This window comes from Syngnathoides biaculeatus, chromosome 17 (assembly GCF_019802595.1).
Source record: "Syngnathoides biaculeatus isolate LvHL_M chromosome 17, ASM1980259v1, whole genome shotgun sequence".
Lineage (NCBI taxonomy): Eukaryota > Metazoa > Chordata > Actinopteri > Syngnathiformes > Syngnathidae > Syngnathoides > Syngnathoides biaculeatus.
Genome location: NC_084656.1, coordinates 17739012 through 17753628, shown reverse-complemented (window position 1 = coordinate 17753628; position 14617 = coordinate 17739012). Strand labels below are relative to the sequence as shown.

The 14617-nt window shown below is 44.7% G+C and overlaps 1 protein-coding gene and 1 long non-coding RNA gene across 3 annotated transcripts in view; one reads left to right on the top strand and one right to left on the bottom strand.

Moving 5' to 3' along the window:
• LOC133491216 (uncharacterized) overlaps window positions 1–12507 on the bottom strand; it is a 42598-nt gene extending 30091 nt beyond the window's left edge. The window contains exons 1-3 of the long non-coding RNA XR_009792372.1: window positions 12368–12507; window positions 9474–9651; window positions 3520–3598 (exon numbers count right to left, since the gene is read on the bottom strand). This is a non-coding gene — a long non-coding RNA (uncharacterized LOC133491216). The remainder of the gene's footprint in view (window positions 1–3519; window positions 3599–9473; window positions 9652–12367) is intronic.
• Window positions 1–13945, top strand: part of LOC133491214 (uncharacterized) — a 38301-nt gene extending 24356 nt beyond the window's left edge. For both annotated transcript variants that reach the window (XM_061802161.1, XM_061802160.1), the window contains exon 4: window positions 12382–13945. In XM_061802161.1, the coding sequence (XP_061658145.1) occupies window positions 12382–12571 (190 nt within the window). In that variant the 3' untranslated portion in view covers window positions 12572–13945. The remainder of the gene's footprint in view (window positions 1–12381) is intronic.
• The last annotated feature ends 672 nt before the right edge of the window (window positions 13946–14617 follow it).

Below are 14617 nucleotides of genomic sequence, written 5' to 3'. Positions count from 1 at the left end.
TGTACCCTGCCTCCTGCCCGTCGACAGCCGGGATAGGCTCCAGTACTCCCGTTACCCTCGTGAGGACAAGCGGCTCTAAGAAAATGGATGGATGAATTTCATTCACTGATTATTGTTCATTTGGCTGAATGTAATCACCCAAAAAAGGCACCAACCTGTTTGAAACAGAGCAACTTCTTGCAAGTACTGATCAATGTGAAGGGTTACTAGTTTGATTTACACTTCTCCAAACCCGAATATTATATGCGTACCTCGCCTTGGAGTCCAGTTTCTCTCAGATTTGGTTTCAGTGTGAAAGCACTTTGTCTTTTTGCAACTGAAACTCCAAGCTAACAATTGTTCTCAGTCTCTCAGGCGCACCGTGCAATGATGTTGCGAGTAACCTCTCATTTGTCAACGACAGCCCTGATCAGCATATGCGTGCGAGGCGCAGCAGCGCTACGCCGGAGGACTCCTTCACCGGGCCCCCGACACACGTAGGACCAGAGCTTATCGACTCACGCGAAATCTATGAGGAGTGATGCCGACGAACATTTTGTGACAGCGCCTACAGTAGCGACTCATCTCAAGCCACTCTCACCGCACACCCGCCATGAATCAGCGCTTCCTGACGCACATCCGCACTGACACGACATTCCGTCCTCGCACGCCGACCTTCGATTGCCGTAGACCACAAAAGGGTTTGGGGAAGTGCGGGAAGGAAACTGGGTTAACTCTCGCTAGCTCAACTTTTTTTTTTAAACTCTCGACACGCATTCCTCCATTCAACTGCAACCGGATCTGCACCACTCTCAGATGAATATTCATCGCCATTAAAAGTTCATCAGAGAAGCTTTTTAGGCTTTAAAAAGTAATAATGAAGTGGGGTGGAGGGGGGGGGGGACCAGGTGACAAGATGGATTTCAGTGAGAGTATCTGTGGACAAATCAACTTGTTGATAAATGGATGACTGACATACAGGCGATTGACTTACGAGTGTTGTAATTTTTGGATTTTCAAGTTATGAGCAGACACATGGTCGATTTTGGCTCCCTGTGGCAAACCAATATTTGATTCACAAGAGCGTTTCGCATAGTGAAGTGACTCATAAATTGTTTGCTGTTAGTAGTCTCACAATGTATATCGAGACAGTCCAAAACTGAGGACATCTTCGTGGTGTCGTTTGTGCGTAGTCGAGAAAATAGACAAAACATATTTCCCACGTAACCAAAACGATGAAAACAGTACAGTGATCCCCGGTTCATCGCAAAAGTTATGTTCCAGATCCACCAGCAAAGTTTCATTCTCCAGAAACCTACTTGAAAGGCTGTCAAGGGGTGTAAAAAACGAGACCTCCGCCAGATTTTCTCACTGGTACATCAAATTGGCTGCTGGAGGACCAGATTATGCAACTACTTCCTAACCCCGAAACATCGGATGTTGTACCCTCGTAAAGCGAAGACCCCCTTAAGATGGCGAGTGATACGTAGGTGACTAAGGGATGTATCCACAGACAAGCGCGTGAGTAAATTGATGGACGGCAGCTTGATGGGATGCGTATTGTAGATGATTGCTGATCGATAGTCAGGTTGATTGCTTCTATCTGCTTCCATGAGTGTAACCCCCCCCCCAACCCCCACAGCTCGGTCCTTCTTCTCTCACCGTTCATTCAGCGCCCAAAGTGGCCCAGGCAGACATTTAATAAGGCATCAAATGCTCTCCACGTTGCTCCAACACTGGCCCGGAGCTGCTGACAGCTCCTCTTTGTCTGGGATTCATCCAGGGGAACGTGACATTTCACAAACAGAAAGAGTGATCGTCCCCCCCCCCCCCCCCCCCCCAGTAGATAGCTTGGTCTTGCATCCTTCACACACACACAATCTGCTTCCTGCTTCTGCGCCTTCAATAAAAGTCTATTTCACACCCAAGGGGTGAGGGACGACGAGGACAGCATCCAAAAGCCTCTCGCTGGAATGCGAACAGCAAGTGAGGGGCGTACGGGAGAGGAGACGGCAGCTACCTGCAGCCTGCCGCTTTTCCATCAAAGCCAAACGAAGCGGAACACAAGGCGGCATTATTCGGGGAAACCCACACGTGCGCTATAAATAACGGCACGCAAATGAGCAGCCGTCTCTCCAAAACGAAATCCACGCGTCAGTGTACGCCCATTTAGACGAGCGCGGGCAAATTACAGACGAAGCCCCCTCGTCATGTTCACGGTCGTCGGGCTATTTCGGAAGCACAATCCCGCCTTGGGCCGTTCATTAAACATTGACAATCCTCTGACATTACCATAACCGCCAGTGAAAAGAGCCCACTTCCTGGGAGATAAAGATGGATTCCCAGGAAAGGAGTGAGGTTAAAAGGAAGAAGCAGAGGGGGAACGTGTTCCTGTATTTGAAGAGGCAATGAAGCGAAGCCAACAGAACTGATATGAATTTTAAGAGGGCGACTCTTTCGCGGACCGGCTCGCTTTCCTACGAATTACATCCATATTGGAATATTATGCAAATCCCGAGTGCGTCCAATGCAAACACGCAGCATCAGTGTTGAAAGTCGGAGTTGATAAATGGGAGAGCTAGTTTCTTATCGCCTGCAATCAATCGACCGTTTCTCTGCGGCTTCAACCCAGGATGTGAAGTTTAGGATCCATTAAGTACAATAGAAACGGACGGCGAGGGGAGCCATTTTTTTTTCCGATGAACTTGCTAACGGGGCAGTGGTTGTTTGGTGCAAAATTGTGGGCGGGTTAAATTTGGTTAAATTGACAATGTGAGGGCGGGGGATGCAATAGTTGCACGGTGGTTGTCAAGGAGGTGGTGCGATTGGTTCTGAGGCCGACTTGTCGACGGGGAACTTTCGATCAGTTGTTCTTTGAACTTGTTAACGGGCCGCGTGTTTGGTCATTCAGTGAACTTGTCAAAGGGGTACAATTGGTTTTCTAGTAAACTTGTTGACGGGAGGGTTCGATCTGTCGCTCGGGACAAAATTGTCGACGCAGGGGTTACGATCAGTTGTTCGGGGCAATGACAGTTATTTGGTGCGAATCTCTCAATGGATGCGCAATCGGTTGTTCGACAAACTTTTCAAATGGAGGGAATGTGAGCAGTTGTTTGGTGCTAAGAGGATATCGGGGATACGCTTGGCTGGAATGTACTGCAACCCCATTTTTTTCAGGCATGTTCACAGAAAGGTTAGGATTAAGGTTATGGTTATGCATTGATTTGCATTTTATAGATGAAGTTTTTATAGGTGGCGATGAACGTGAATAATTATGGCTCAGGAACGACTTTATATTATTTTTAGCCTTAAAGGAGGTCACTTTGTTTCATACAAAGAAAGCGGTGGAACAACAGAAGAAAACAGAATTGAAATGTTGTATGTTTGTTGCTTCAACACACGTGACGTAAATCAAAGTTCTCCTGACATAAGTAGTCTGTGGCCAGCCGGTCAGCCGCCCTATCGAATAATAAGTTTAAGTCCCCGGAACCCAGACACGGACGCAATTTTCAAGATTGGTTTTTGCTCTTTCGAACATACCGTCTGTCCGTGTCCGACGAGACATTGATCCTCCGACAACTGCGCGTGGCCTCCTCCGTCCGCTAACACACAGAGGCGGCTGAGAGAAGAAGAGATAAATATAACGGGTTAGAAACCTGACACATACAGGATGCTGCGTTTTCAGTATAAACGAACGTGAGAGACATATTTTCGCTTTCTGAAGAAAGATTTGTCAAGATTCTTGACTTTGACCTTTTTCTAACGACTCTGTCAGAGCTTCCAGACCTGCTTCTTTGTGTGTGTGTGTGGTGTGTGTGTGTGTGTGTGCGTGCACGCCACACAATGGATGAGGCAAATAATGGAGAAGTGGTGTGTGTGAAACGTGTAAAAGGGCAGGCCAAGCAGTTCTTCTGCAGTAATCCATCTTCACTTCAGGGCTGAGCCGCCGCGCAACAGGCGCCGCGCGGGGGGACGAGGATACACACCGAAGGCGTCGGCCTCGTTCTGAACTGTGGGGATGAAATGTTCAGCCAGCAGTCGTCGGGGATTTGACGGCTGGGGGCGGCGGGGGATTACGTGTTCTATGTACGGCGCTCTTTCTCGCCAACACACAAAAAAAGACAGGACTGGGCTAAAAGTTCTTACGGTGGTACCTTGACTTACAAGTTGAATTCATTCTTTGAGTAAACTCGTATCTCCATTTACTCATTTCCTTTTTTTGACTAAAATTAATGGAAATCCTGCTGATCCGTTCTAGCCGACCATCAACCCCGCTCCCCCCTAAAAATTGTTACGCGTTTCTAATAAAGAAACACCTTATCAATATCTTGAATAAGAACAGTATAATATCATAGAAGTAAAAAATAATGATTCATGAAGTGTAATTACAGTATATACTTTAGTATTTGTGCGTCGCATGCGTGTTTTTAATTGGCATGGTCTCAGGAGTGACGTCAGGAGCTGGAGTTGGGTTGGCCGGTTATTTCATTGCCTGCGCTGCTGCCCCATCGGTGTGAGGTTCAATATTGGAATCTCGACTGTGGCCTCCGTGTGCTGAGTTTGCATGTTCTCCCCATGTTCCAAAAGCGAGCCCGACACGTTCGAATTTGAGACTCCAACGGCCGTTTGTGTGAATGGCTGTTTGTTATATATGTATTTGCAGGATCCCTGTGTGAACAAAGCTCACAAAAGAAGAATGAGAATGCAGTACAGCAGCTCCACAGTTTCATCAACCGTTAAATCCTCGTCGTCGACGGGGGCAGTAAATAAAATGGTGGCCGGTGTTGCGCGGACGTGAAAAATCTTTGCTTCACCGGACAAATGACTATAAATCCGGTAATTCTCTGTGAGGTTTCAATAATCCTTTCACAAAGCGGTGCAGCCATCATGTCCAATGTTGGTTTTATGTGACAGATGTACTGCCGGGCATGAAAACCTGAGCAGCCAAGAGGGCGCGCGGGGAAAAAAAAGAAAAGAAAAAAGGAGCGCTTCTTTTGCCGTCATCCAGAGCTCCCAACTGGCGGCGACGCCGGGAGCCAGATGGTGCCCATCACCGTGAGGAGGTGGGGCGGTGGGTTGGGGGGGGGGGTTGAGGGGATTCACTGCCTCATGTGGATGATGTGTCATATAAATACTAATCACGCTTGAAACCCGCCCACGGCTAAATGAGATCCCTAAAGCTCTTCCACTCACACCCACTCACTCCGAGCTGCTTGCCAGTGGTGGGAAATAAAGTACAAATACTTCACGAGGCACTTGGGGAGATTTTTCAGGTAACTGTATGTATTTCCCTTGGAGTATTTATTTTTCAACTCACGCTTTAATTTTACTATCCACATTATTTATTTATTTATTTTACAGTAGTATCTGAGCGCGTGATCATTTTGGGCACCTCTGCCGGTCACGTGTATCGCAGTAAACGCACCACATCCCGGTTGGGTCAGTCCGTGTGGGAGCAGATGGCGAAGACACCTTGAGCCGCGACGGGGCTATATTCAGGTTATACACGCTGCCGCAATTCTTCTTTCTCATCACGACAAGGTGAAGGTCCCCTCGCCTTCAAAAGTCCGGCGCAGATTGCCGTTATTGTAGAAACCAGATACTTTAGGTCCGTCTCTCCTCAAAAGCTCACGGAGGAAGCGAAGTGCACATGACAAATGGAACGGATTGAAAAGAGCAGAGAGCCACGTTGAAAAGACTTCGATGCAGGCCTTTGAGGAATGGACGTGTCGTGCTATGTATGGGGGCAAAGAAATACTTCAGATGTTCCAAACCTTGCAAGAGCAAATCTTCTCTTGTCCTTGCACTTAACTGACTAGTACCTGAAATACGACAGCCATTTGTTTAAAAACAATTAAAAAAAAAAAAAAAGAAAATGTCTAATTTGGGATTCAGGATTAATGGGAAAGTGCCGCATCTGATCCAGCAGAGGATGCTGTGATGAAAAAAGCGAACGACATTTACCCTGCTGAGTTGCGATTCAGGTTTCAAAATAAATGCTTATCTCCTCGAAAAGAAAAGTTCATTCACACGTTTCCTGAAAGTACTCGGTGGTTATTTGAGGAAGGCGTCTATGAGCTCATATCTCGCATCATCTCGTATTTGGGAAGAGGCCTTTGTTTGGACAGATGCGTGCGGAAGGCAGACGCCGAAAGAACTTCAATGCACGCCTCAGCGCATTGATGCTTCGAATGCATGTCGTGTTTTTTCGGGGGTGAAAAATGTTTCAAGTATTCTGAAACTTTGCAAAAGTAAACCTTCTCTGACGTGAACGTTCTGTTAGGTGAGCGCAACCTGGAAGACGACAGACTTTTGTTCAAGAAAATGTTTTGTCTGATTCAATTGTCTGATTTTCTCGATGTCCTTTCTCTGCTGCGGGAGGCGGCGGATCCTTGAGTGTGATTTAAATCCTCTGCTGTCAAATCTTTCCCACTAAAGCAGCGATCAGTCACTACCTAAATAATGCACGCGGCGCATCATTTAGCAGCCATTTTATCATCCTCGTACCCACCGCGTGAAGCAAAAATAAATATACCCCAGTAAGCGAAGGCGCAGCATCCCCATCACGGCAACGCAGGGATAAATCATTTCCGTGGGCGGCCGCTGGCTTGACTTGTTAGGACAGACTGTGTCAGCACACCTCAGCGCATATGTTGCACTAAATTTGTCCCACAACAGAGACGCCCAAGAGGCTGAAACAGTAGATTTCGCTCCAATTTCCTCAATAGCAGCAATCCTGGCGGAGCGACACTTCGGTGCCTTTGCACACAAACACGCATTTGTGGACACACGCACAAACACACACTCAATCTCACACCCCTGCGTGCACAATCTCCCCCGCCAGATTTGCCAAAGCTACTTCTGGTGCAAGATTGTGTCCACTCGCAGCGTAATCACTGCTCTTGAAAAATGCAGGTCTAGTGTAGATTGCATAAATATTTATAATTGAAAACCAATGGCATGTTCTCAAGGTGTACCGAAACCCACCATTTTCCAAATGACTCACAACATAATTAAGTTCTCTGCCAGCTGTATTCAACCTACAAGTCACGGCAGCGAGCTGGACTATGAATTCCAGATCGTTGCATTGCAATGCCGGGGACGTCCCGCGTTAAAGAAGTTCGACAAAAACGGGGCAAACCGCCAGCTAATTGTGCACTTCGGGGGATAAAAAGTCGGACTTTTCTCCTGCATTTCTACCCAAACAAAATGGTCATTAAATAATCATGAGACGTAACACCAGGTAAATGCTAATGTCCGCCGTAGCGGTCTCCAACGTGGTCCCGGCAGGCACTGCGTAGACCTCAAGGACTACATGGTAAATTGTTATTTTTTTCGAGTATTTGTTGTTGGAGAAGTGTTTATAAAACTAGTATCTGATTGCATTAATCAGTACATACAGCGCTTGTATTAATTTAGTGCTTGCAAGTCAAAGCAAAAAAAAAAAATAAAAAAAAAAATCAAATAAATAAATACATTTTTAAAAATGGCTGAATGAGTACTTCTGGAAAAATCCTTAAAAAGGATCACTCCTATCTCAAGATGCCGGCGCACATGACATCAGAGCATCGACTTGAGGTACAAAATATGGCTCCTGAAATACTCGGCCTTGACAGATGTCTCCAAGCGTTTCCATCTCTCAACATCCCGGTTTGTCTTTTGTCCAAGCGCGAGCTTTGCCGGTGAGCTTCGGCGCCGCTCGTTCCCGAGCGAGACATTTGACTAAACGGGTTGCTGCGAGCGGGCGAGCGACAGATGCCTCGCGCGTCAGCCGGGACGCCTCCCAAAGTAAACCAAAGCGGTGACCGGGAATTTGCGGGGAACAGATTTTCTCCCCGCAGAGCGGACGGATTGCAGCTGCCAGCCTCGCTTTTGGCTGCCGCTGTCGTGTATTTGAACTCGCCTCATTTGTACACCTTGCACAGCTTCCCCACCTCACCAATGGAGTCCGCCGAGTAATCGACGACAAGACCGCAATGGCGGGTCTTGAGTTGACTGCGTTTATTTTCTTGCGTTTCCTCGGTTATCATTCATCCTTTCACTGGCTATTCGACGCAGTGGTCGATCTTTGACCCCCGGCGTTCTTCATCTGCTCTCTGTAAACAACTCTTTGCCTTATTTATTCATCGACATGCCAGAGTTTGTGTGGCTGGTCTGAAAACCCTGCGGAGAGGGTCAGAGGTTGACTAATGAGGTTGCGTGCGAGACAAACACGTATAAAATGCTTGGATGAAACTCGGAGGTGGCAAAAGTACTCACACTGTGTACTGAAGTAGTAATACAGATACTCAAAGGGTAAAACAGAAAAATGAAAATACAGTGATGTCCTTCCCCACTGAAATGAATGGAAATGGAATCAATCTGTTCCAGAACCCCCCAAAAAACGAATTCTGTTTAAAAGATGTTTTATATAAGGCACATGCAGTTAACAGTACTGTCCTGTATAAAAATAACACAAAATAGTACTGCATCTACTGAACATATTTGTCCATCCGTGTTCAACATGTTGATTACTAGTTAGCGAACAGACCTAATGGTGCATAAGCGGCACAAACTAATATAGTCTTTCCATTGCGAGGAAATCAATGTCAATTGATGGCGGCCAGATGTTATTAAGTTTGCTCGCAGTGGGACCCGTATCTTGAAAGGCTTCAAAAAGCGCCAATGCATCAGTCACCTCAAAGCACCACTGCACACTGCCAAAGTACTCTCATAAAAGTAAAAGTACTGATTCAACTCCTTTACTGAAGCAAAAGTTGTTGTTTTTTAAGTACAGCCTCTTAATAACTTGGCGCATGAAAAAAAAAAAGATTCTCTTTAGCCAAAATAGTTTTCCCCTTTTATTAACTTGCGTGGTGGTCCTTCTCAAGGGACCACTGAAGATATCTACGCTACAAGCTAAATCCTCAGAGGATAATCAGTAAACAGAACAACAACATTAAAAAAAATAAAAGTAAATTAGCTCATGGTAAGAGCAGAAAATCACAGTTTTTTTTCTGATTAGATGGATTTTTTTTTTTAAAGGCCGGAAGCTAAATTGTTTTTTAGGCTGGACCAAGACAGCAAATTCATATTTTTCCCCCCACCCACATACTAAAACCACAAGATCTTAATCAATCGAGATCACAATTGTAGTTCTTATCTTTCCCTAGTTACATATTTTTGGCTTTGCGTTGCGGTTTTTGAATGCAGGGAGTAAAGGTTTGGCAGAAGTATTCAAGTACAGTACAGATCATATATATAAAAATCTATTTTTGTATTTTGTTACTTCCTACCATTGATGAAACTGTGCTAAAAAGACAACTAGATGAGCGCGAGGTTATGAGTTTTTAATATAGTGTGGGTCTGACTCACTGCCAAGACCTTCAGTGCTGCTTGAGCAGCCTCCAAATATTCTCAATAAAAATGTTGTCGCTGTTTTCCACCTTATACACGCTGTGAGGACCCGACTACTTTTTGCGTCCCGAAATTAAAAAGGTAAATTCCACTCCTACCTGCGATGACTGGATGATGAATCCCCGCGGGATGATTTATGTATGACGAGGCCGATCCCTGCTCAGTTGCCTCCTCCTTCTCGCTGTCATCGAGGCTTTTGTTCCTCATCTTCATTGTCAATTTCCTCCAATCCTCCCGGGATTTGATTGGTGGCTCGATGCGATGCTGAGGATTTTTCTGTGAAAGAACAAGATAGCACTTTCATGTTGAAAGCACAATGACGCAGTCCCCTTTCTGCAGCAAGAATAACACCGGCTCTACGAAGCACCTGCTACAAAAACACCCGACACAAATACAGCGGAAATGCTGCAATTCAAATCCCGTCACGAAAGTATGAAAGTAATTTTTGGTCGTGCTTGAACTTAGGAAGAAATCTGCCATGATCCATGCTTTGGTTGACTTTTGTTTTGATTAGATTTAGGTTTAGTCCTCATTGAGAGGAGCCAGATGAGGTGGCTGGGGCATCTGACTCGGATGCCTCCCGGTACGCCTCCCTGGTGAGGTGTTCCGGGCACGTCCCGCCGGAGAGAGACTCCGGGGACGACCCAGGACACGCTGGAGAGACGATGTTTCTCGGCTGGCTTGAGAACGCCTCGGGATCCCTCCGGAAGAGCTGGAAGAAGTGGCTGGGGAAAGGGAAGTCCGGGTATCCCGGCTGAAGCTACCTCCCAAGGGACCCCCAGCGGGAAAAGCGGGAAAAAAATGGATGGATGGATAGATTTAGTTTTTGTCGTGTTTCTTAGTGGTGAGTGTTTTGTTTCTTTGTTACATTGAATTGAGATTTTTGGACTTCCTGTTCCTTGGTTGCCATTTTTGTTTTTGAACTGGAATACCTTTTTGAGCCTCCTGCCTTGCCTCCCTGCTTCTCTGTACTTTGGTCCTCCACATTTTTTTCCTCCACGCCTGCACCACTGAAAACCCAAGCCATGACAGTAGGAAAGCTTACGTGTAGTAAAGCTTGAAGGTGCATATCACCCCCCCCCCCACCCCCCAGTTGCAGCAGAGCTCCTCGAGCCCAATGTAACAGGTAACAGAGCGAGGCCACGGGGTCGCGGGCCGCTGTGTGTGTTTCACTCCTTTAACCAAAAAAATGTGAGAACCCCTTGTGTGCATCTCAAGTGATTACAAAAAAAATAATCATAATAAAATAAGAGGCGTTGGGTTGTTGTTTTCTGGCCACACGGGAATAAATCTGAGAGTCCTCCAGCAGGCCGTGCATCGCCTCAATGGTGGGAGTACTCATATTTATTCCCAGCATCTGCCGCCGCTGCCGTGTGATGAGAAACACCCGCTAACTAGGCCACTGCATGATAATAAGCAGGAATAGCAGCAAAGGAATGGCAACAACAAGAAAAAAAAAGAGAGAGAGAAAGCGAGTGAGAGAGAGCGAGAGACAGAGAAAGAGAGAGAGAGCGTGGGTTCACAGCAGGAAGCGACACACCGCTAGCTGATATCGGTCACATGACAAAGTGTCATCCAATGGTGTTATTTCTCGCCATTTCAGAGACGCTCAACATTTTCGCTCTAAAATTAGCCTCGACAGCCTTGCTATTGAAATAAAAAAAAAAATGTCTCGTGAAATCCTTTGCACGCTAAATTATTGGATCTCACGCGGACTTTCTCGAAGTGAACGATTTTCAAAGCGTGGCAGGAGTACCTCGAGTAGTATGCGGGCTCCTGACACCGACACGTGAAAGAATCACACCATGTGTACAATTCCGTCGTATTTAACTTTTAAATGATAAGATTTGCATTGATCTTTCAAGAATTGCCCGTTTTAAAACATTTATTTTGTTACTTTTTTTTTTTTACTTACCCTTTATGCGCAAAACATTTGAATTGAATCATTATTTAGGCACGTGTTTTTAAATTTTACTCGGTTGATTTGTGTCATTTAAGTTGATCTGTTCACACTGTGTGAAGTGTAGTAACGATGTAGGTTGTTGCTATGATGATATCTTCTGCTAGCTGCTAGGCTTCCATAGGCTAATATACAGCGAGTAATGATGGTTGTGTTCAACGTTTGACAGTGCTGTTGGATCTTTTATTATCCTCATTTTAAACTTCCTCTTTTTTTGCTACCCGTTTGGATATTGAGTAATTTGAATGGATCTTGTGCTGTTTGCCAAATAGGATCGCGAACTGCTACCATAGTTTATGCTAGCTGGTTCGCTGCAATGTGCTTGTCAGCAACAAGACATGATGGTTCTGTTCAAGGTTAAAGTGTTCCTTTTTTTTTTTCAATTTTCATTTTAGTAGCTTTGTACATCTTGTTTTTATTCCCATTCCGCTTAGCTGGATAGGACTCGGCACCAATAATAACCAACATGTGCTGTTTCACCAGAAGGAACATTGTGTGAAAATTGCGACTGCTACATCAGCTTCTTGGGTTAGCTCCAATTTGCTAATCAATAATAGTATTGGTTCTGGTCAATGTTTTGCACAGATTTTGTTTGGACAGGTTTATTCCTATTCCTGTTCTCATTCACGTGGCTTGACGGCACCTTTTGTAAACAAAGTACAGTATATAAGAGTAAACAAAAGGTCCCGTCAAGCCACGTTATGTTGTGCCCTGCGATTGGCTGCCAACCAGTTCAGGATGTACCCCGCCTCCTGCCGGTTGACAGCTGGGATAGGCTCTAGCACTCCCCGCAACCCTCGTGAGGATAAGCGGCAAAGATAATTATGTGATGCCACGAACACCAAAACATTTGTTATCACGCTCACTGACACGGTTTGTAGTTCTTTAAGAAAGAGGACTGAGTGAAGATGTAGACTGCTACGTTAGTGTCTTTTACTAGCGGCTAGCTACAGTATGCACAATGAATTTTGCGGATATCTTAATAACCATGGTAAATATTTTTCTGTCTGACCAGTGTTTTTTGTCTCCCACCTCTTCCAATGTAGCGTAGAGCACGACTTTCGTCTTCAGGAAGGCCAGGTGGTCCGCACGTGGAAGGTGGGCGACCCTCCCGAGGGCTCGCCCCAGACCTCAACCCCTCCGTCCGGCACGCCCAGCCAACAGGACTCCCCCCAGGCCGTGCGCCCCACCGCGACCACCAAGAAGAACAGGAAGAAATGCTTTTGGTTCCTCTGAAAAAAAAAAAAAAAAAAAAAAAAAAAAACACACACAAAAAAAAACCAACAACTTTTGCTACTGCAATACCCCCGCAGACGGGCGATTTCATGAGCAACCTGGAGAATTTTAACATGCAAATACACAAAAGAAAAACTGTGGGAGTACGAGACGCAGAGGTTGAGATTTGAGCGCCTTTTTGTTGGAGGTGATGACAATGCCTTGATGTGCTTTTAGAGCTCTCCAAAAAGGCCTCTTCAGCTTTGTTATGGCGCCGGACGGTCGCTTCAAGTGCAATATGACTAAGCAATGATGAGATGTAAAGAGAATAAATACAGATAATATACACCACTCACAGAAAGTTAGGCATCGCCATCTTTCGGGTGAAATTTCAGGATGAACTTAGCGCTGGACTTAATTTAACCTTTCGCTAAACATTTAACTGCACGTGTTCAACTGTTGTGCACAACTTGCTGTCCTCTAACAAGGATTAATATTAATGAATGAAATAATTAGTGAAATAATGATGTCAAAATGTGAACAGCACGATTAAGCAAACTGTTTAATGACTGACCGAACAAGGAAACGTTTTGGTTTACATGCAGATTAAAAACCACGTGTTAATTTTGTCTTTCAGCTCCTTGTTGGAGGACAGCAGGTTGTACAAAACGTACTGAAACGTTGACCACATAGACACAAGCACTCAAAAGTTTAAAGAAGGTCAAATTGTCGTACCAGGGCGGAGACAAATTCTTGTGTGTTTTTACATACTTGGCCATTAAAGCTGATTCTTATTCAGTGGACTTGGAAAGGTTCAAATTAAGTGCATTTTAGGTTCATACTGAAATATCACAGAAAAGAAACCCCTCGCTTTCTTTGAGTAGTCTATAAACACATATATAAAGTATATATATATATATATATATATATATATATATATATATAAGATCAAAAGGAGCTGTTTTATGACAGTAAGAGATTTTGGAGTCATCGTCATTAATGGACTAATGAGGGTCAGAACACCAGCTTTTATACTCAGAGACATTTCAAGACACCATCAAATACTTGTATTTAAAATATTGAAAAGGTAAATCTTTTACTGTTATAATTGTGGAAGAAACCATTACACATTTCCACACGTGCAAACACTTACCCGTCCCACACACGTTTCCCCCCACACATATATATAAGCGAACTACATTTACATTAAACAGTACAGTATATAAGAGACTTCTGTGCATATTCTGCCATAATGTTATATTTCAGATATGGAATAATGCTCTATTAAAAAAAAAAAAAAAGTATTTTACCACAGCTGCTTGGAGTGTGAGCTCATTTCGGACGACTCAATTTATTTGGTTGGAGACTGAGGGCACCGCTGTCGAAAAGTGGAGAATGAAGAGTGTAACGCTGCAACGTAAAGGTAAGTTATGGGTGTTTATTTTAGTCATTTCAAGTCATGCATTGTCAAACATTGCAAAGTCGAAGTTGAATAAAATATGAATTCATGTATCTAGCCCTATTCTACACACCTTAGCCCGTTTCAGGTAGTGGGGAACTGGAACCAATCTCAGTTTGTATCAGACTTTATATCGACTTCACCCTGGACTGGTCGCCAGTCAGCAGACCATCACTGTTCACATTATAACTGAGTACTAGCTGGCCCCATGGAGGTCTAGCAAGTGAACAATTACGCCATTAATGACCTGAATGAAATCTACTATAAAAATGAATTCGATTGAAATTAATGACATTTTTTAAACTGTTTAATTTATTTTATGTGTTATAATTCCTCAAGGTGAAATGACGAAGTTGTACGATACCCACACGGTTGATCTGTTTTCTGGGGGATAGGGTGTTACTGTCCTTGGTCTCCTATGAAATAAAATGCATGCTCAATAGGGTTTAAGTCTGTAGATGTACTCGGCTCAACAATTGACTGCAGCCTCGTTTTGTGGAGTTGCTCATTTTTGTCGCCTCTGAAGCAGGTACAGGGGGTCACTCGGTTTATAAATTTGTATGCAAATCCATTCTGAGCCATCCAGGTGATGGCGAAGATTGAATCGA